Raw genomic sequence first — 21,703 nt, forward strand, 5'->3', positions numbered from 1 at the left:
TCATCAGATAAGTTGTGTATTACATGGATGCAATGCAGTACCTTCTTTAATAGATTGAAAGAGCAGAAGTGATTTTGAACAGAACTGCTAGTTTTGATAAACTGATAGATCAGAGTATGAAAAATGGTCTTTTACCTGTTTGTCTGAAGTTTAATAAAGGAATTTGGTGACATTAAGATCTGTTCTGTTTCTACATCTGGAGTGACTAGATGAAGTTTTTCAAATACCTGGAAAATAAAAAGCACTTTAGCCTACTGCTGTGCACAGCAAGTCATTAGTTCCATTTATTTCATCTTCAGAACAACAAAAATACAACACAAAAACTCAACAACCTCTATAGCCTTACACATAGCATGAATATTTGAGAACGGGATACTCAGTGTCTTTTGCACATTATTCTGAAGAGCATTCATTTCTATGGTCCTATTGACACTATCAAAAGCAGTGTGAACAATGAAGTATATCTATCAAGTGAAGCAGCGTCTGACGCTCCACATTCACCCAGACTACTTGAGACTACCATAAGCTGATCCCAATGCGATGCCCACAGAGGTACAAGGCCTCCTCAAACACATCCTCCAGCTTCTCTAAAGCAATCCACTTCACATACTCAAACTGCTCTTCAAAGCATCTTAAATGGGAACAACCAGGAGATTCATTGCAGGAAATGATTCCTGATTCAAATTAACATTCTCTCACAGACATACAAGTAAACACTATACACAAACATTACGAACATGCAGAGAGGTACTACAGAACCAAACATTTCATACAACTCTAATAACACCACTTAAGTGCAAAACCCAAATCATCTCAATATCAGGTGTTCAACTCTAGAAACCAACTTGTGAATTTCATTCAGGCAATTCAGGTCAGTACGTAGCAGTTCAGTGCAGAAATGTGCCAGAGGTTGGGGAACTTGTAGTTTTCCAAATAGAGGCAAAGTGTAAAACAACAGTAAGGGCTCAATGATAAAACAAAGTCAAAACTACATCTCTGTATTTCAGATTCCTGGCTTCAAATACAGACTTCATTTCAGCTCTGAAATATACATTAGAGACTTGTATCACATGATCATACCTGAATTTGGATTTCATCAGACAGTTCTCTTGCCATGTTGTAAAACTGATTGGCTGCAGGGTCGAGGACTTTTACAACAACTTTCAGGCCTGTTCTTCCCTTTACTTTGCCATAAACATCCATTGCAAAGTTATATTTTGCAGGAAGCTGAAAAGACGCCTTGGACAGGAGAAAGTGATTAAAATTTTACTCATGGAAAGAGTTGATGTTGATACAGAGGAAGGATCACACCCAGTACCGACAACGGCCCTTTGTTTCAAGCAGCGATATTTTCTCAGTCCCCATTGTGTAGCAGTTTCCTTTCCCCAAGATACACATACATTCAACTGTGGACAGATGCACGCACACATTACCTCACTGTGTCTTGTCTTTATGTCCAGAGTATCCCTCTTTGTGACAGACCAGTGGAACGTTAATCCTGGTACTGCATTGCCAAATGAAAAAGGAGTCTGACTACTGGTGATGCCCATCACATAAACTGGCATCTAGAAACAGAGAGACCACTTTGTTAGGTAATTTTAAGATGATAATTAAACCTGCACAGAGAAAACCATTAAGCTTAAAATTAATTGATCAAGATATGGTACTTCTTATAAAGAAAATTTCTTGGCTATATATACATTGCAAGCATGTACCACGCAGAAAATTTGAACGACCACCATCTTGTAAGAAGTATGTTCTGATTCTCTCATTTGCTACCTGATCTACAAAACACAAGCCACTCAAAGCTTTGGTGATATACCAGATGGTGTAATCACGAACAGTCACAACCTGCAAGTCAAATTTTTAAGGCAATACAAACTAATCATAAAGCAACTGACCTGTGTTCCAGTTTTCATACGTGTGATTGGCGCTCGAATTCTAACAGCTGTCAATTGCACTACTTCAACTTCCACTTTGTCCTAAAAAGGAAGAAGAGAGGCATTTTAAGCATTTATTATACATGAACTTGCTGGTTTGTTATTATCTAATCACCTTTGCCATTTGAGCTTAAGAGACAACAGATTCCTTAGGAAACAGCTACCGTCTGACATCTACTAACAAGATGCAGCTAAAATATAAGGTAATGCAGGGAAGGACAGCATTCTGCTGTTTTAGAAACGTTTCTTTAAATGAGTTTTCAAGTCCACGCATATAAAACATACCACTGATAACACCTCCTTGGGATATTGGTAGAACTTAGATTTAAAGTACAGGAAGACTTAGCCCTTAGCTAACTGTTCAAGGTATCCCTTGTGTCAGCAAATGCATAAGTTCTTGCGCCAGGTAGTAAGAAACAGTAATTTCCTTAGGAGATGAAAACTCAATAAAAAACAGAAGATAACAAAACTAATGTAAAAAGACCATTTGCCCCTTTTCAACCAAACTAATGAGTTACACACTTTTCCAGCCCTGAACAGTGTCAGAAAACAAATAAATCACCTGGGACACAACAACAAGCTTCCCCGTCTCCGCATCAACAGCTTGCACAACTCCTGTTACTGTCCCATTCCCTATTGCCAGTCCTCTGACGAGCCCAGTGCTGTTCACTGATGCAATCTTCTCATCAGTGATGGAGAAAATGATGTTGGATTGAGGTTGAGGGCCTCCTTCTGAAGTGATCTAGAAATAAAAACACAAGCCAACAAAATTCATTCATCAGATATTCAGATAAACATCACTATCCCTCTATGCTTCATTTCATGCTGGTGATAGATTTACTAACACCCTCTTGGGATCCAACACTAAAAGAGCTCACACTCTCAACGCAAACAAAACTCAACACAAAACTTTCAATCCAGTAATACAATCAAGTGGGTGGCAGCTCACAAATAAAACTGTTTTCTGCTTGGGAACAACACTCAATGTAGCACAATGTACATTGCAAAATTAAATGGCTACTCCTGGTTAAATAAATGGTAAACATTTATTTTAAAATAAAAATGACAAAGGAAAGAAAATACACTAGAAGAAGCTTTACCTGAATCACAGCTCCAATAATTAGGGTCACTTGCCTTGGCAGTAATCTAAATGGTGGAAAGACCTCAAAAAGGGAAAGAAAAAAAATAAATGAAATAATGAATACACATGTTCATGCTATTTTGATCAAATTATTTCACAAAACATTATATATCCACTAGTGTAAAACTGTCTTTCTATTTGCTTAATTAGAGTAAATTGAGCATGCAGAAACTAAACTCTTCACTTGCAAAAGAAAAGCACCAAAATCAGAAACAGACTAGAAAGTAATTTCTGGGTAGAATTATTCTGGCAAAATAATCATTATACAATGTATCAATGACAATACTCCAGTGCTTACATAGGTTTTGTTTTGTTTTTGTAACAATATTTAATCTAAAATTATTTACTTCAATCTGTTGTGGAGCAGAATTGATTCTTTGTCCTCTTTTGTCAGCAACAGATGCAGTAAGACTAGTCTGACCTATGGCTATCCCATGCACCAGGAAAGCAGCAGTATGGTCATCAAGGGCTTCACCGAGTGGGCTGTAGCAAAGAAATATTAAAATAGAGAAGTCCACGAAATAAACTACATGAATAAAAAATACAAGAGACTTATTTACTACATACCAGATTTATCATAAGAATTATGATGTGATTACATGTTAGGCAAAATTATGCATCATCTACAACTGTCACAGTTACAAGAAACAGCTCTTTATAGCCTGTATTTCTTTTTAAAATGAAATACTTGAAATTAAAGTGAAACAAGATCATTAGATGGAAAGGCCAAAACTGTCAGGGGACCCACTAACAATTTGACAGGTATAGACAATAGTGGCACAGGCTTCAAAAACATACTTTGATGCTCTTTAAGGGAGTGAGATGGATGCAGCCATACAGTGCTGCACAATGGATACACACACACCTCCCTCCCCATACTAAGTGGAAAGCTTGTTTTACTAATTTGAACATCAAAATTCAACTGTCCAAGAAAACTTTTATCCGTGATTTTTATCACTGAGTTGTAAGCTTGAAAAGGAGCTCCCAGGCAATGAGGATTTAACCCACCTGTTCATAACAAACATTATCAAAATACCAATAAGTAACTGTATGCTACTGGACATCCAAGACAGTATCGTTATTAATTTTCAGCTTATTCTTCCTGTAAACATGTGCAGATTAATAGGGAAAAAAAGAACAACCATGAACTTACACAAGTGAAACAATCTGGGATGCTGCTCTTAGTTTTAGATCCATGACAGCAAAGTATTTAGCCAGAAAAGGTTTCTTAGAGTCATCCAGAACTCTGATGAAAGCCTTAACTGTTTTTCCAATCTCCACCTGAAATACAGGCAAATCCAGTCATTCCTCATTCTAACTACTTTAAAAATAATTCTTATTTATAGGCATACATGTTCTTTTCTTTCATATTACGCTTTTAATAGAGCATTAGAGACAAGACCCAAAGGTCAGATTCCTGCTGATTTTAAAGAATAATTCCTGTCAGCTATGCTTACTGTCAAATTAAATAAATGAATTCAGGTCTTTCAGTTGGCAAGGATGTAATTAAAACATCCAGAAATATCAGCACTTATTTTGTATAAGACCCACTGAAGCTGGCAAGGAAAGTGAGGTGGACATTTTTTCTTGGTGTTCATTTTCAAAACCTGACATACAGAAAATGATCTTGGGGCAAAATATACTCCTAAAAGAACAGCTCTCATGCATTTCAAACAACAGGAAATGTAAATTAGCGTGTTCATATAAATGATGAATTAACATTGATGTCTAAAGGCAAAAGTTGAGATTGTAGTTGCACTGAATATGAAGCAGGAGATGCAAGATATTCTGAAAGGCTTATAAAATAATAAATTTGGAGGGAGAAGTAGGTACAGCAAGGTAAAACTATTTCTCTAAGCTCATACAGTTGTAGTAGAAGACTACACCAGACACCGCACTGTATCATCTTGTACACTTCTTAACTTTATGCTCATGATCTGCACAAAGAATCACAGCAATCAGGATCAGCTTTTAGCACTGCTTCAAAGATACTAACCTTGTCAACCACTCGGACGTACAGTTCCTGTATATCAGAGACATAAACTTCAGCTTTGGCTGGTTCAGGAAAAGCCAAACACAAATCATGAACCATTACAGTCACTGACCCTGGAAGCAGAGGATGCACCTACAACCAAAAGAAAATTCTGTTATAGCAGTTCTTATTTTCATTAGCCTGCCTTTTATAGAACAAATTTATCTCCCTTTTAGGGCAGAATCAATTTGATGCAAAACTCTCCAAGCCTTCAACAAAGAATTCTTCAGCTAAAGAACTAAAACATATTTAACCAGTATCAAACTACAGAGCTAGTATAAATGCGCTCTGGGCAGCAATTGAATTAAAGAATTTTCATCTAGAAACATGTCTGGCATCCTGTTATTGTCCTTCCGCCATCAGAAGAACACAACAAATCAATCAATGCAACTTTCATCCCAAAGAACTGAGAAACAAAATGATTCGAAAAAGACTCAGGGTTAGAGACTATCCTTGTACAGCACTAATACTGCATCCTAAGAGACTCATTCAGACTCTAGGTTTTCGGGGTTTTTTAATTTTAAGACTACTAGAAAGTGAGGTTCTCTCTCCGTATCTTACAAATCAATCTCAGTTTGCACTTCACAAAGCCTATCTTGCCAGAACCATTCCCTTACTTAAGCTCAGAAGCTTTGTTCTGAGGTTACCATACACACATCAGTTCAAGCACTGCTTAAAGCACAACCTCCCTATGAGAGAGAGGTAACTGAAAAAGTACTGAGAATTTAAACATTGCATAAAACACAGAAGAATAAGTTTATCTCATCTACTTTTCCACATCAGTATGACAGGAAGACTTCTGAAAATACTCCCATATTAAACCAGAGCCAAAATACTTTGATAATATATTTCACACTCTCAAACAATGAAAAAAATCCCCCTTATTATCACTTCACACCTAATTTATCTGGTGAAGTACAAATTTATTTGTTATTGATAAATTTATGAACAATTCTTTCAAATAATCTGCACCATTTTCATTTCTTGTCTAATGAATTCTACAATCCAAGTAGACAGTTTTATTGTTGTTCACTTTACAACGCATCTCATATCCTGGGCTGAGGTTAAGTCAAGCATAACTGTATTTTAATTGCATCTTCTAGCACAGAAGTTCATAAAAAACAAAACAGGGAGATCAGAATGTAACAAATAGATATTACAAAATCAGAATGACACACTGTGATAACAAATCACCCTGAACAGGACAGAAGGCTGGCATTAATTTGAAGGGTTCAGAAGCATTGCCCTACAGCACATGCTTGAATCAGTATCACTGTAGATGTGATTTACCTTTTCAGATAACAGTCCTAGATAATTCTGTCCTATAATTATCCTTTCTGAGTTTATGCAATCAGGAATGTCTAATTGCAGTATTGCAATGGGTAAAGAACAATTTGATACTGCTTTTCATCTTGTAAACACGAAGCATATATATATATATAAATATATATAAATATATATAAAACACTAATATACCAAAACAATTTCCCATAGCTGCAACTGTTAGTGCAAAGATTCCTGTCTGAATCTTGGCTGTGGCAGATCCATACCCTAGATTCATCCACCACCTTCCTAAGCCATAAGGACTTGAAAATGACCAATAATGAGGAAGGTGCAGAACTGGAGAATAATGAGAACTGGAATAACAAAGGACTTCGTATGTTCTGTATCATCATTCTGCTGCTTCTAAACACAGCATGGTATGCTTACATCACACACTCCAGCAACTACTTTTAATGAAACCAGGATACTGAATTCTGTAAAACAAATGTATAACTAAAATGCAGTGTGTAACTTGAGTCTATAGTTCATGCTACCCTAGCCCATTATTCTTCTCTTAGATCTCTTTTTGAGCATTGTTTATGAAACTATCTGACACAGACAAACTTCATGTCAGATAATTGTCAAACGTATATATGTACAGGGATGACATCTGTATGTAGGTTGCTCCAAAAGCAACACCTGTTATTTATTTCAATGGAAGCTGCAACAGACACAAGAGCACAGCAACATGATTTCACACAGCACACTCCCAGCTACTAAAACCCTATTCTTCAAACATTAAAGTTTACACAAGCTTGATTGATAGATTCTAATCGCACTTCCACAACAATGGATCTCGATTTCTTTCAGTTTCCAGTATTACTTTGAAATATTTGAGGTCAAACTCATATTAAGGCGAATTTTTTGTGAGTATGTGTCAGTTTGGATTCTCCCAGATATCTCACTACTCCTTACATAAGGCAGTAAAACAGAAAAGGCAGTTAATTAGTTCTTCAAAACTGCCAGACACACACTATCTGTATCACAAATCAAATTCATTTTACCAGAGCAGCAAGATGTGACAAGAGAAGCATATTACACTTCATACAAACATGTAGTTCAACTGGAACTGATAAGGAGCTCAAGTAGTATGTGTATATATATGTATATACACACACACAAACTATATATACACAAACTATTACATACTATGTATACACACAGAGCTCATAAAGCCACAATAGTACTGAATCATAACCATTATTTTATATACTTATGGAAAACAAGTATAGCTGAACTGGACAGAGAGATGTGAAAGATTGTGTAAGTTACCAGTGTCTATCGTGCAGCTGTTCTTACTGTTGGGATAAAAGCTAACTCTGTGATCACATATTTTTGTTCATGCCATACACAGGTCTCCCTTCTGCACCACTGTAGTATTTTACTGAAGTTAATCACATTTTCTCCTTAAGAAAAATTGGATACATTTTAAAAAAAAGAAATCAAACCCCAGCTTATTTGCCTCAAGTGACATCTCTACTGAAAGAAAAAGATCATGTCAATATAAAAAGAATGAAACCAATATACTTGTGCAAGCATCAGACAGACATGGTTAGCTTTGTAGAAGATCTGTAATCCTGTTCAGTTCCTGTAATCTCTTTATTATCGGTTAGAGGTTATTCCTTCCAGTATCAAAAAGGACATGGAAAAGATATTTTCATCAGATATTCAGACTGCCAAAAAGAAATGTTATTTCACTCACCAAAGCAATACCTTGAGTTTCCTCAAGGGCCACGCTGACAACATTTGCAACACTTGTATTGATGAAAAAATATCCTGAACCTTCTTTGATAAAGAGTTCTGCCTGCAAAAAAATGAAAATAAAAAAAAAATAGAGAAGCACCCAAAATAAGGCTGTGCATCTTCCCAGCACTGTGCTAAAACTTACAGATCATAATGCTTGATGTTTTCCTCCCTCAATTAAATAAGCAGTAGAGTAACTCCTTACTTGAATGTCAGGATGATTGTAAATGGAGACTTCAGTAGGGCTGACTCTTACATCTTCCACTAATATCAGTTCAATAGTGGCAGACACTGGTAGTAGAGATTCATACTGAAAGAAACAATTCCATTTACCACGTATTAAAGCAAACATTAAAGATTAAAAAACAATGCAAGCATCTTGTACATGAGAGACAGGATGCTTAAAGCAGATGAACAAAGAGCCGGATCTGGAAAATTTTCTGTTAATAGAATGCCCAACAGATCAGGTAATTTTTTCAGCTGCTAACTTTCCTCTCAGCTAGAAGATTTCTTCTACATCTCAACTCATTTATAGGACATGCTGTCAAATTCTGCATCTTTGACCATGCCAACAAATGAAGGCCTATGCATTCTAGACATAGCAGGTTCAATTAACCATGTCTGACATGAACTGATAGAGTATTAACTCAGAGACACACTGTAAGTTCATAGAGGACAATCAAGTACAAAGAAATAACATCTTCTTCTATTTAAACATCATTTTGGGATTCTTTCTAGCAAGCAACCAAAATAAATTCTCTCATATATAAGTACATAAACACTGGACCAGATGCAAATCCAATCATTCATTCATAACAACATTAGCTTAGAAAAGGAAAATGCTTTTTAGAGGAAGTTAGTATTGTGTACCCATTTCACCTTATTAGTACAATTGTTTCCTTGATGTAGAAAGGATGTTATCTTCCCCTAATGAGATGATGACTGTTCCACTTAAACAGGGAATGGTGATTAAGACATCTTAATATACCATCTATTAGATTTTTGAGTTTTTCTAAGAAAAAGCATGGATTTGAGCTTTGAGAGCAGAATATAGCAGACTGCCTCTAATACATCTGAAAAACCAGCAGTCATCTAATTTACACAAACACTACATAAGCCCACAGCAACAGTACAGAAGTAGAAAGTACAGAAAATTTCAAAATGACTGAACCCTTACTGTAACTTCTTAAGAGAAAAGACATGAAATCAAGTATCTCAGGTGGGAAAGTATGATCCCTATAGAACAGAATGGAGAGGAAAAAGACCCAAAAAAATAATCAAGAAAAGCCATGAATGTTATGAGATCTAGTGCTATTAGTCTGTCTTCAGAGCTATTTACGGTGCCGTCCTATTTTCATATGACTATGCACTGAGGAAATAAATGGACAAAAACACTACATTAAGCACTGTGGGGAAATAGTGACAAAAACATTCTGAGTACCGGTGTTTTCACTTTAGCCGCCTTGAGATGAGACTGTTGGTATCCTGTTGCAGTTGCAGAGATAGCAGTAGTTCCAGACTTGTGATGAACCAGAATAGTTTGTAAGCCTGGAACCAAATGGAAAGTGAAAGAAATCTAATTATGAGGGAAGAAATATACAAAGTGTAAACTGTTAATCTCTTCCACTGCCATTCCAAAAGACAAGGAATTTCTTCATTAATGTCACACTTGGACTTGTTTGCTGGCTTTTGTTAATTAAAGCACACTTAAAAATGCATGTTCAGAAAAAGCTGAAATATTATTTCAGATTACATTAATCATTTATATCAAGATAACATTGCCATATAGATTTAATCCTGGCCTGCTTCAAATAATGAAATGCTCACTTAAACTAATTTGTACCATGCATTTTCCTTTGACCACTTCCATCATCCTTCAGGGTTAGTTCCATTGGCATATCAGGCTCAATATTAGCTAAAGATGATTTTGTAGATTCCCAGACAACACTAAGAGAACTGAAGTTGTCAAATTTACTGCCATGCTGGTCATAAGCAGCCAAATCCAATACTGGATTGCGATAATTTGAAACAGGAACCTGGAAAAGAACAAATATTTTCATCTGAAAAGATGCAAGAGGATTTTTAATCACTAAAAGAAAACAAAACAACTATACTTTGAGCCTCATTAAATTTATTACGTCACTTGGTACATGATGTATGTTCACTAAAATGAATCATAACTGTTAAGTCTTTAAGCTGTACTTCAACTACAAGGTAATTTTTGTATATTTTTTTCAAATAAAACCAAACTACACCCCTCAAATTTATATTGCCTTTGGAATTCAAAAGAATGAGAAATGTTGCCATTAGTCAGAAGACAGAGATTCTAGTTGTTTATCTTGTGAAATGGGTTCGCAATAGCAGCACTCTGAAGTAGTTCAACTCCTGACATACAGAGAGCTAGAAAAACAAGTAAACATCTCTACTACGTAGAACAAAAAACAAAATGATTCATCAGCTCTATATTCACTGCAGCTTCATCAAACTAGGATGAGTTGCATGTACACTTAGCAATATGAATATGATGAAACAGTTTACATGGCAGAGAAATGACAGCATCGTTTGGACACAGGAGAAAAAATGTCATGCTTGATAAACCACACATGTTGTCCATGTACTGCAACCTGGATTTTCAAAGCTAAATAATACACTCCTGATGCCATCAAACAATATACACTGCACATGCTATATAGATATTTTCATATCAGTGTTTGCCCCTCTACTAACAGAGCACCCAAAAACATACTTGTAGTAACACATGCATCATAAAACCTGCCTCTACATATTCAATAGGATATTCAGATTAGAATGAAATAATACAATGAAAAAGACTGATAATCATCTGGTAGAAACATGCATACCCCTATCCATTTCTGTTGCTGTTATAAAGTTCAACCCGTTTTCCTTCCCTCATTCCCATTCTGCTGAGCCCACATTTTCAGACAGGTCAGAAAGGCTTCTCGCAGCAATTCCTTTGTGAGAAGCCATTATCCATATGCTTCTGCATATACTCCTATTTTCTGATATCTTTCTCAGACTTACCAGTTGCTTGTTTTGTTGCAGCAAAGGACAGGAGTGATCGAGCTGAGGACTTCCGTAAATAGGAGTCAAAGTAAGTCGTGAAGGGACAGCACAGATAAATTTCACAACAGCAGGCTCAACTGCTGGAAAAGGATTGGTCATAGTGGGGTGGTTTCCAACTGTTAAAGCAATAACCTACAAAATAACGAAGACAGATATGTGAAGAGAGAGAAGACAAGCACTAGGTTTAGGCATATTCTATTTCATGTATGTTGGTTATACTCTGGTATCAGAACAAGCAAGGAAAATGTGATCCTTGCAGATTTTCAGTACCAGTGAAGGTACAATAATATGCAAAAGCATGCACACATTTCAAGGAGAATTCAATATCATAATCAATACATTGTTCCTGGAAACATTTCCTAGGAATTAATATTCACTACTGCTTTATTTGATGCAGAAAAATCTTACATAACTTAAAAACCCAACCAACTGGGTTGTTTTTTTTTCTTGTTGATGTGGGACTACAACAGCAAAAAGATGGTATGTATGGCCAGTTAAATAAAAAGTATTTGGGGAATATTTTACATGCCCTCTTTAGCTCTCAGAAACACAAGCTGTAAGCACAGAGAAGGCTATCCCAGCAGGCTGATGCAGCTCAGGTTACCTGTCTTATCCACCTCTGTGCTAACACTGACCAAAGTCATACAGATGTGATCTCTTCTGGACAACACTGAGGACTGACAACCAATGCAGCCAGTATCATAGGCAACAAAATGTTTGTACCTTCCTGAATTTGCACGTACCAAAATAGCTACGCTTTACACACTGTGTGCTGAGGACAACATTTAGTCAGTTTGGCAGCCACACTGAAATGCTTAGGTCTTGCAAAATTACAGGAGGAAAAAAAAATGGAATCAAACCCAAATGCTTTATAAACTGGCCAATGTAAGCAAAGCAGAACAAAGTACTTCTGCACGATGGAGAAAAGACCAGGTGCAACATGACTGTATCCATTCTCATGACTGCTATTGGTCTGAATAAACAGAATTACACTGGCAGGTAACCAGGTTCATGTGAGCAGGTCAGACTGAACAGTCAATCTACTGTCTTCTGCTATGCTCCTGTTTATGTGAACTGAAATAAGCTGTGGTAATTAGGATCTACCTGTTCGAAAGCATTCTAAAACATAAGGTTACTGTAGCTTGGCTTTATACTAGAATAAACTCATCATAAACCACTTTATAATATAACATTATGAAATACTCTAAAACCTGTATCAGCATCACAATGAACAAAACACAAACCATGTACTTACATGAGGTTTTTTACTGGCTTTTTATAAAAACTACAACTACACAGTATTTCAAAGCTGTATTGTATCATAAATCTGCTTGAAGCCTGTTCTCAGCTGCTTTAGCTCCACGTCTGATGAAGGATGATGCAAACACCTTCTAGTACTTACTTGCTCTCCCAGGCTTCTGCAGGATACTTGAACCCAATGCTGGATGTTATTTCGAGGTGTAGGAGGTGCAAATAAAGACAGACCAATACTTTCTGGATCTTCAGCCGTGATGTTCCTAAAGAACTTTGAAGGCTCTTGGACCCACGGCCTCGGTCCACCCTCAAATAAGATATCTTTAGAGGAACCCAAAGTCACTAAAGCAACAGATGGAGGATCAATAGTCTGGAATGAATGAAAGTTCAAGATTAATGATTCTTTTGTTGAATATTTCAATTGTTCTCTGCAAAAGAAACATTTCTAGTCAAAGTGCCATGTTTACTTGTCATTTTGATTAAGCTATGATTTTTCTATGCAATGGGTAGTAAACCTGATTATTTAAGAACCAAGTTGCACCAAAACAATCAGTGATCACCTACTTGAACTTTCTGCAGTCAGATTCTATTCAATGAAGTTGATGGATGCAGAGAGAAGTTATCTACATTCTAATCTTATCTCTTTCACGAAGAGCTACCACAAGGGTAAGACCCTGAATATACTTCTCTGAGCACAGAGATAATCCTTATTTTTTTTCTAGATAGATGGTACTTGAACAAATGAAGTAGTGTCAAGTTGCATTCTTCCAAAACCTCCTCCCAGCTGACAATGCTCTCTTTAGCAGAGTTATGTGCATATTTTTCTACAGAACTTTTACTTCAAACCTCTACAATAAATTTCTGATTAATTTGTATCACCAGGACAGTCTGCGCTGTTTATCATCACAGAAATTAACTTCATGTGTTAATACACAATACTCATTTCTAGTTTGTGTTCCATAACCTCATAGCTAACAAAGAATGGTTCAATTCTTCCCACAGGTGCCTTTAGAAATAAAGAGAGAAGAGGCATGGGAAGAGCTGACAAATGTATCTCTTTTCTCCCATTTACACCCTGGCTGTATTTGCAATGCAAAGGCAAAAGCCCAACGGAAAACTAAGATTCAGACTTAATTGTCTGCCTGTTGTCTGACTCCTGATTATTTTACCCTGGCTTTTTACACTATAAATTCTTTTATGATACATATGATCATGAGATGATGATGATTCAAAACAAACCATATGATTTTTTCCTGCTAATCAACCATTCACCACTTCTGTTTTTTGTTAAATGTACTACTTACATAACATCAAGTTGTAGTTCATCACTTAAAGGTATGGGTTGATTTAGAAACAAATAAATCAGACTTACCTTTAATGGAAGATAAGCAGCAATGGTGATGCTAGCACTGAGGTGGACGTGAGCGTGAGTGTAACTAACCACAAGAGTTGTATATCCTTGAGTTTCAGCTTTCACTCTGACTCCACTACAGAAATCAGCAGTTGGCTTAAGTCTTCCTATCAAGCAAATTAAAACCACAAATATACATTTAGAGAAAAACACCTGGACACTTTAACCTTAGCTCTATGTGGTTTTTCTAAGCAAAAGCATTTCTACCAGAAGTGAACTAGAGATGAGTTTTCTGTCTGAATTAGAAAAATGCTCACTTCTGTCTTCCATCTCAAACTTACTTATTTATCCATTGTCCAAAGAAGGTAATGAGACTTTCCTCTGGTGTAAACTAATGTGACTTTCTATTACAGCAGTACTTTGACTCTGCTGTTTTAAGATGAGCCTGGTGTTTAAGCACAAACAAGCTTTCCAAGCTTTCCTGCACAAAACATGATGTCTATAGATCCAGTTTTCTCTGGCTGAGATAAAGTTACTTTCACACTTACTCAGAGAACACTTCTGAGCGTGGGGGTCATTTTTCCCCTTTTTTGACAAACAGAACAATGTGCAGTACAACAGCACACCATGCACTCATATTTTAAATAGCTGCCTCTCAGACAGATGGTACAACACACACTGGTTTTACTGGGTTGGTGGCAAAGGAAAGAGCTTCCATAAAGGTGATACTTGCAAAAATCTGATGGCATATCTGAATTAAGCAGTTGCAGGAACAATTATGTTGCTCAATGCCCACTTAGCCCAGAAATACTAGTAGCATTCTCTGAAAATAACAAGTATATTCTCTATATACACTGCACTTTTTTTTTTTTAAAGTAATGAGCTTAACAAACAACTCTGGCAAAATTTATCAGCTGATCTACTTGGTTCTTTGCAAGCAAACAAAAGTGCCTTTATAGAGCAGAAAGCACTCCTGAACAAACAGGGCAAAACAATGTTTAATTTCAGCATCGTGGCAAATCTTCTCATGTATCTCAAACACTATCAGCTTTGTTACAGAAGCATATTAAAAATTCTGCATCAGTGCAGAGATAACAGACAGCACACTCCCTAATAAATCAGTTGCCGAAATGATCTCAGAGTCTCTCGATGTCAAAAAATATCAAAGAGAAGCTCTATATAAGAATAAAAACATTTTCCAAACAAAACTGTGTATCTACTCTGATCCACACCTCCTAGTTGAAGTATGTATCTAGGAACACGCAGCAGCTGAAACACTTATATAAAAGAGATACAGAAACATCTGAATTTAACTTAACAAAACAGGGAAAGAGGGTTAAATCACCTTGAAGTGGTCGGAACACACCACGATTTTCTACTTCCACAACTAGATCAAAGTGCGAACAGTCGCTTAGTGGGACTATCTCGCCTGTTTCAACATTGGTTAGACCATTAATCCTCAGAGGCAGCTCCAACACTTGGCCAACACGTGCCTCAACTTGACATGGTATGAACTCCATCCCACTAGGTTCAGTTACATACACCTGAACAGGAAAGAAACAGGAGAGAGACATATGAAATCCACAAAAAGGCATAAGATGAAACAAGATTCCAACACACTTCTCCTTTATTTTAATCTCTTGTAGACATCTTCCAACCACTGAATTCCCACTGATGGGAACTAAAGGCCCATTCTTCCAAAAGAATATTTACTTTTTCATTTCCATGCATTTCTAAACTAGAAATTAGAAAATAAATTTCTAAACATTTCTAAAGGTCTCTAGGGCTTTAAGTTCCCTCTACTAAGGGCAGGAATCTAAAATAAGTAACTGGATTTCTAATGCCTAACCATACAATGTTCTGCTTCTGCAAGTGATCCTTATGTTAGAGATACTTTTGAAATTAAAAGGATTACTTCCTAAACTAAGACTGGCAGAAATTGATCCTCATGTTCATATCTGATGCTGACGAATCAGTTTTAACTATGTTATTTGTTATTCTGATTTGCTAGTTCTTCCATTAATGTTAGAGAATACATCATTGATTGACTGCATGTTTCATAACAATCACTATGATCAAAGTGTTCCATTCACAATGCCTTAGCCCCCTAACCAACTGTGAACAGCTTGAAAGATGGAAAACTGCATCAGATGGTAAAACTGTAACCTTTGCAGAACACAGCTAAATATTCCTAAAATTTGCTTGCTGAAATTGGTAAATACAATTCTTCCGAGTAAATTCTATGAAGAATGTAATTCCTAGCACAAGGACAAAGGCATTCAAAAATAACCTATTCATGTTATGCAATACACTGCTCTGAAAGCTCACATAGAAGTATTTTTTTCATGTCTCTCTGACTTTGACTTACGCTTGAGGATAAGAAGTTGCAGCTGAAAACCCTGATTCCTGCATTTCTTGCTGATAACTGTCACACTGCTAACAAACTGCACTGCTGAAGCCTGGGTTGCACAGGGAGCAAGCTTGTAAGAATAAGTTTTAAAGACCAGAGTCATTATTTTAAGCATGAAGTACAATCCCTACTAGAAATCCACCTTTTAGAATTGACATGATTAATCCAAGCAAATTTGCCTAGTAACAACAAAAACAGCACTGGTAGCTGTAGTAGTTCCGGGTAAAACTTAGATAGAAATACATTTCCTAAAACATGCATATTAAGAAAAAATACCTGCCTAAATACCCTTCTTTTCATTATGGGACAAATTTGGCAGTCCTGACCAAAAACATTAAACACTGTCTGAAAGAAGCTCTGATAAAAGAGAAGCACAATATAACAGTTACAGCAGTGCTGCACACAGGAACACACAACAGCTATGAAGCATTTAGTATGGCCAATATTTAATGCGATCAGTTTGTTCCCACCAGTTGCTAAATGATGCACACGTATCCTGGAAGGAAAGTGCACTGCATCAGGGCTTGCAAGATGTGCTTCCTAAATGAACTGCTGCGCTCCATCACAAACAAAGATGGCACTTTTGTAAAGCCTTGGCCAGATGGAGGTTGTTTGCTGGCCTCAACGGTGTCCACTTGGCATAAACAAACCTATTTCACTTATGACTGCACAGTTAGACAAAGTGCCTCTGGATCCCCGATGAATCTCACACACTCAGAACACTAACTCTTAGTTTCACAGAGGTCAGGAACAAAGTTCCTCTTTTCAGTCCAATTTCCATTCCAATGCTTAGATCTTTGCAAAAGGTAAACATTTAAAGCACAAATTAAAATGCCTGAATGTATGAAGGTAGCATCGCAGTACTTCACAGCAGTAATTATCAAACACAGTGGTAATTTTAGCTTTTATATTGCCATTTTAAGTGTCTGACAGCTCTAAACAGCTAGATGGGAGTAAGCATTGACAAAGTTTCATTACTGAAAATGACTTGTATCCAAAGGACACACTGAAATATTTCCCAAGTGTTATTTCTCAGAAACATTCTAGAGAAAAAAGTTATTTAAAATCAGAGATTTAGAATAATGGGTAGCAAGAGCAGCTTCTTCACCTATCCCTGAACACACAAGTAGATGACATATACCATCCTTGTATTTTCCTTACATCATACCCTTATCACATCTGATTAGCATTTTGTCATGGTGTTACACCCAGAGATAGCAAAATCCATCTCAGAATGGGCATTTTTCATTCTTATTCTCTCCTACGCATCTAAAAGAATATTTTTTCTTGGCCAGTTTTGGTAGCTGTGATCTGTGTTATTATGTGGTGTTGCAAAGCATTCCAGCTGCTTTTCCAGGCACGAATTTCCTTGCAAACCTTGATGATACCCATCATCATTTTCTATTAAAGGACTTCCTACACCAACAGACTCCAGTTAAGTCAACCTCTTATCCTGCAAAATGCATTTTTTGTTTGGCTTGTCTGCTTAGATTGCTTTTCAAAAGCTGTATTCAAGAGCAACAAGCAAAAATAAAGTTGTACCTTCATTTCTCCATAATGCAATGGATTCTGAACGTCAATTGCCTGAATAATACTGATGCCAATATCACTTCCAGTTGTCATTACTCCTTTGACTGTCACTGTAGCAACTGCCTGGTTAGAGCAGGTCCAGCTGAAATTTCCACTTCCACCATGAGCCTAGAAAACAAAGAGAAAATCTGGCTTTCAAGGCTTTGACTGTGCAGCAGGAGAAGCCAGGAACATGCTGAACAACAATGCTATTGCTCAAGATATAAGTGAAATAACACCTCAGAACTTACAAATAAGCACCATCAAGTACAAGATGAAAATACTACTACTCTTATCCAATTTACCTCTGCTTTCTTAGCACACAGCCTGTGTGCTCACCAGCATGGCTAACCCAAATATCTCTCTCAGCTGCAGAAATCTGATGCTGTCAGCCCTCAGTAACTGATCCTGCTTGGACTCAGCACATCATTTCACAAGCTGCCACACCAGAGGCCTGGCAAGTGAGATTACTGTCCTTCTCAATACGCCACTATTTTCCTGCTGCTGACAGCCGAAGTGCCAACCAACAATTCAGGATCTCAGAGCTGCTAACCTGATACATTGTACTGACTAGCTTCTGCCAATAGGAACTGTTAAGTGATCTAAAGGGAAGAGAAAAGAAGAGGGGTAATGGAACAATGAGGAAAAAAGCTTCCTTTGCTCTAACCCACTTCATAAATAAATGAACTTGAAATAAATGAATCAAAACAAAAAGATTAAACCTGGCTTAGAAGTAAGGTGTGGAAACCATATCTAATTAGGAACAGCCTGGCTAATAGCTTCCACCTGGAAGAAGGGGAAAGTCCTTTTCCCTTTTCCTCTCCATGAGCACACGCCCAACCTCATTACAGAAAGAGCCTGACAAAAACTATCGAGTAGAAGGCAAAAGCTAATCTACAAGCTGGAACAACAGTCAAGCTGCACACTACTGTAAACAACCATGAGTACAGTTGAATGCAGAATGAAAACGCATTCTCAGTTTTGGTAAATACAAACCAATTCAAATGTTGGGAGGGAAAAGAAAGATCTTTTAAAATGGAAAACATCACAGGAAAGTAAGACTATTCACACAGCTTATTTGAATTACATGAACTAGTGCTCTCCAGTCAGATACTTGATTATATATAGATACAGTGAGAAGAGTATTGTAAAGGAGATAGAAAACAGAAAAAGCACATTTGCTTTCACCCAACTGGGCTCTAGTACAAGTTATAACGTATTGAAAATGTATATTTGTACTAAGAATTTTTAACACACTCTACTGGCGTGGTTGGGTATAACATGAATGAAGCAAAACTGATCCCACAAAATAAAATGCAGATGAGAAGAATGTTCAATCAAATGCCAACAGAATTCTACCAAATAAAATATTGGATACCACTGTTCATGAAGGATCCAAAGTCAGTTCTACATAAGTAGTTACAGTGACAACAGGCCTCACTGCATCTGCTTCGGCAGTGCCTCCTGCATTTGGATGTTCTTTGGCATACCTGTATGGTATACTGGTAGACTCCTGCTTTTGGCTGCCAAGGAAATGTCAAAATGCTGGGTGAAAGAACTATTGGAACATAAATTTCAACATCTTGCTGGTTTCGCACTGGAACTGGTAATGTATGAACACCTCCATCCTACAAAACAAAGGAACAGCACAAAATCACAAATGACATCATAGCACATCCTACAAATAACCTTCAATTTTGTCATTTAAAACATCTCAGACAGAAAGGAATGCAATTGTTAAGGATTCTTCAAGAACAGCTTTTGTGAGCAGTCAGTCAGCTCATTTCAGTGATGTGATGAGTAATATTACTATGAAGATTCAGATGTCCACACTCACTTAAAGGCAAAGTGCAATAAGAAACACACTTGTACTACTCCTGCTTTTTGAGGCATCATCTAGAAAACTAATCTGTTAAACCCACAATTCCATTTACTTCTTGCTCACTCCTCTCTGCAAAGATGAAGAAGAATCTCAGTCTAAGCTACCCAGCCCATCTTGAATCTCAGCCCATCCTGAAATACTGGCCATTGTAACTTCATAACTTCGCTATAACTGTGACCCTTATAACGTCCTTGCACAACATACTGTTTCTGGCTGGAATACTTAATGAAAATTTTAGAAGCTCTTACTGGACCACTCTGACACAGTAAATGAGCACGGCCCATCATACACAAGGACCAACCAAGTCCTACTCAATGATAAAGATTTCAGAGCAAATGGGTTGAAGTGTTCAGTCTTTCCAAGTTTCAAGCAAAAGCAAATCACTTCCACACCACATGCCCTAAGTTAGCCATACATTTAGCAGCCTGCACAACTAGCAGAAAGTTAATGAGTATTAATTTGAGGAAATTTTTAGGCTAATGTGTTGGTCAGATTTTCATTCCAGCATTTAACATCACTTACCAAATGAGTGAAAACTTCCCAAATGTAACTGAATGAAGAACAAGGCCAGGGTTTGACACTGATGATGTAAAATTCACTCAGAGAATGTGAGAAGACCTTTGCACCTACACAAGGATATGGTATGTGCCCATGTAAAGTATCTGCCATGAAAAAATACATCAGTGCTTTGCACTGCTAGTGTAACAGGAGTTTGCCATGCATTCAGTAAGAAAATCCCACAGTCTTTATTCAAGCAAATCCTGTTGACAGTTTTCCTAAGTGAGGACTTTAGAATTTGAAATTTAATCTGTTTAAATAACAATGGCTTTCACCCATGAAATTCTTAGCTTTTCTTCCACTAGGTCTGCCGTCTTCTAAGTCTCTACTGTGCAAGTAAATAATTTTTAAGCCTACTGGAAACAGCAGTACAGTTTTTTGTAGAGACATACCTGATCTACCACTGATGTCAATGCAGCATCAATAACGGTCTGACCCTTCTTTATTGCTTTCACATAATGATATGATCCATTCAGAGAGGACTTCAGGACCTCGAAATACTCTTCAGACAGCTTTGTATTAATTCGGATATTCTAAAATCAGAAGATTAAATAAATATTGCCATGTGAAATTAGCACTAATGCTGCACAGAGAGCCATAAAAATAACACAAACATAATGAGGAAAATCACTTAGTAACACAGTTTGAAGAAGCTCATATGGAACTAAGAACTTTTCCATAGGAAAATGAGGCTACACCTTTCAGACACAGCACTAACCCCACAGAAAATAATTACTTTTTATGATAATGACAAAATGTAAGTAGAAATAGTTAGCACTAAAAATTTATATTTAAAAATAATTTCTTAATATTGCCATGAAAATCAGACCTCCATCTGAAGAAGCATATAAGTACAAACAATCACAGAAACTCAATATTCTGATCACTTAATTATTTTGCTTGTTAATGAACTATTTCAGTATTTTTGTTATAGTTTTTAAGGAGAGCCATATATTTGGTACCTAATACCTACAATTTATCTCCTTGACTACCTAAACAATGAATGCTAGCCAGTCGTCAAAGCTTTTCCCATAATCAATTGCAAGGAAACTGCAAGTTCCTCAAGAGTGCTATAAGCCTATCTTACATCTTTTCCATTAAGAATAGGAAAGATTGTCTCTGCAAGGGAGGAAATCATTTTGGGCTGTAATCAAGTACAGCATTAGTACCGCTCTCCACAAATTTAATTTCCAGTGCACAGCCTATATTACGTATTTGAAGCACATTTCTTCCAGTTTTTCTACACTACTTAAACTCTAATGGTCACTTTCACATGAATCACTCGGTACACTTCAATTAAAAAAAAAAAAAGAGAGAGAGAGAGAGAGAAAAGAAAGGAAAAGCAAGAAACAAAAAGATTTGAAAGTCAAAGTTCTGTGTGAAGAAGATGCTTAGAGCATTTTAAAGAGAGGATTT

The 21,703-nt window shown here is 36.8% G+C and overlaps 1 protein-coding gene across 1 annotated transcript in view; it reads right to left on the reverse strand.

Moving 5' to 3' along the window:
* NUP210 (nucleoporin 210) overlaps positions 1-21,703 on the reverse strand; it is a 51,651-nt gene that overhangs the window by 15,797 nt on the left and 14,151 nt on the right. The window contains exons 10-29 of the mRNA XM_015874797.2: positions 20,680-20,820; positions 19,338-19,475; positions 17,821-17,976; positions 15,214-15,412; positions 13,890-14,035; positions 12,666-12,887; positions 11,222-11,395; positions 10,023-10,215; positions 9,621-9,727; positions 8,385-8,489; positions 8,139-8,240; positions 5,078-5,206; positions 4,235-4,362; positions 3,429-3,564; positions 3,041-3,103; positions 2,503-2,682; positions 1,902-1,982; positions 1,434-1,565; positions 1,081-1,239; positions 136-227 (exon numbers count right to left, since the gene is read on the reverse strand). Of these exons, the coding sequence (XP_015730283.1) occupies positions 136-227; positions 1,081-1,239; positions 1,434-1,565; positions 1,902-1,982; positions 2,503-2,682; positions 3,041-3,103; positions 3,429-3,564; positions 4,235-4,362; positions 5,078-5,206; positions 8,139-8,240; positions 8,385-8,489; positions 9,621-9,727; positions 10,023-10,215; positions 11,222-11,395; positions 12,666-12,887; positions 13,890-14,035; positions 15,214-15,412; positions 17,821-17,976; positions 19,338-19,475; positions 20,680-20,820 (2,783 nt within the window). The remainder of the gene's footprint in view (positions 1-135; positions 228-1,080; positions 1,240-1,433; positions 1,566-1,901; positions 1,983-2,502; positions 2,683-3,040; positions 3,104-3,428; positions 3,565-4,234; positions 4,363-5,077; positions 5,207-8,138; positions 8,241-8,384; positions 8,490-9,620; positions 9,728-10,022; positions 10,216-11,221; positions 11,396-12,665; positions 12,888-13,889; positions 14,036-15,213; positions 15,413-17,820; positions 17,977-19,337; positions 19,476-20,679; positions 20,821-21,703) is intronic.

Source organism: Coturnix japonica, chromosome 12 (assembly GCF_001577835.2).
Source record: "Coturnix japonica isolate 7356 chromosome 12, Coturnix japonica 2.1, whole genome shotgun sequence".
Taxonomy (NCBI): domain Eukaryota; kingdom Metazoa; phylum Chordata; class Aves; order Galliformes; family Phasianidae; genus Coturnix; species Coturnix japonica.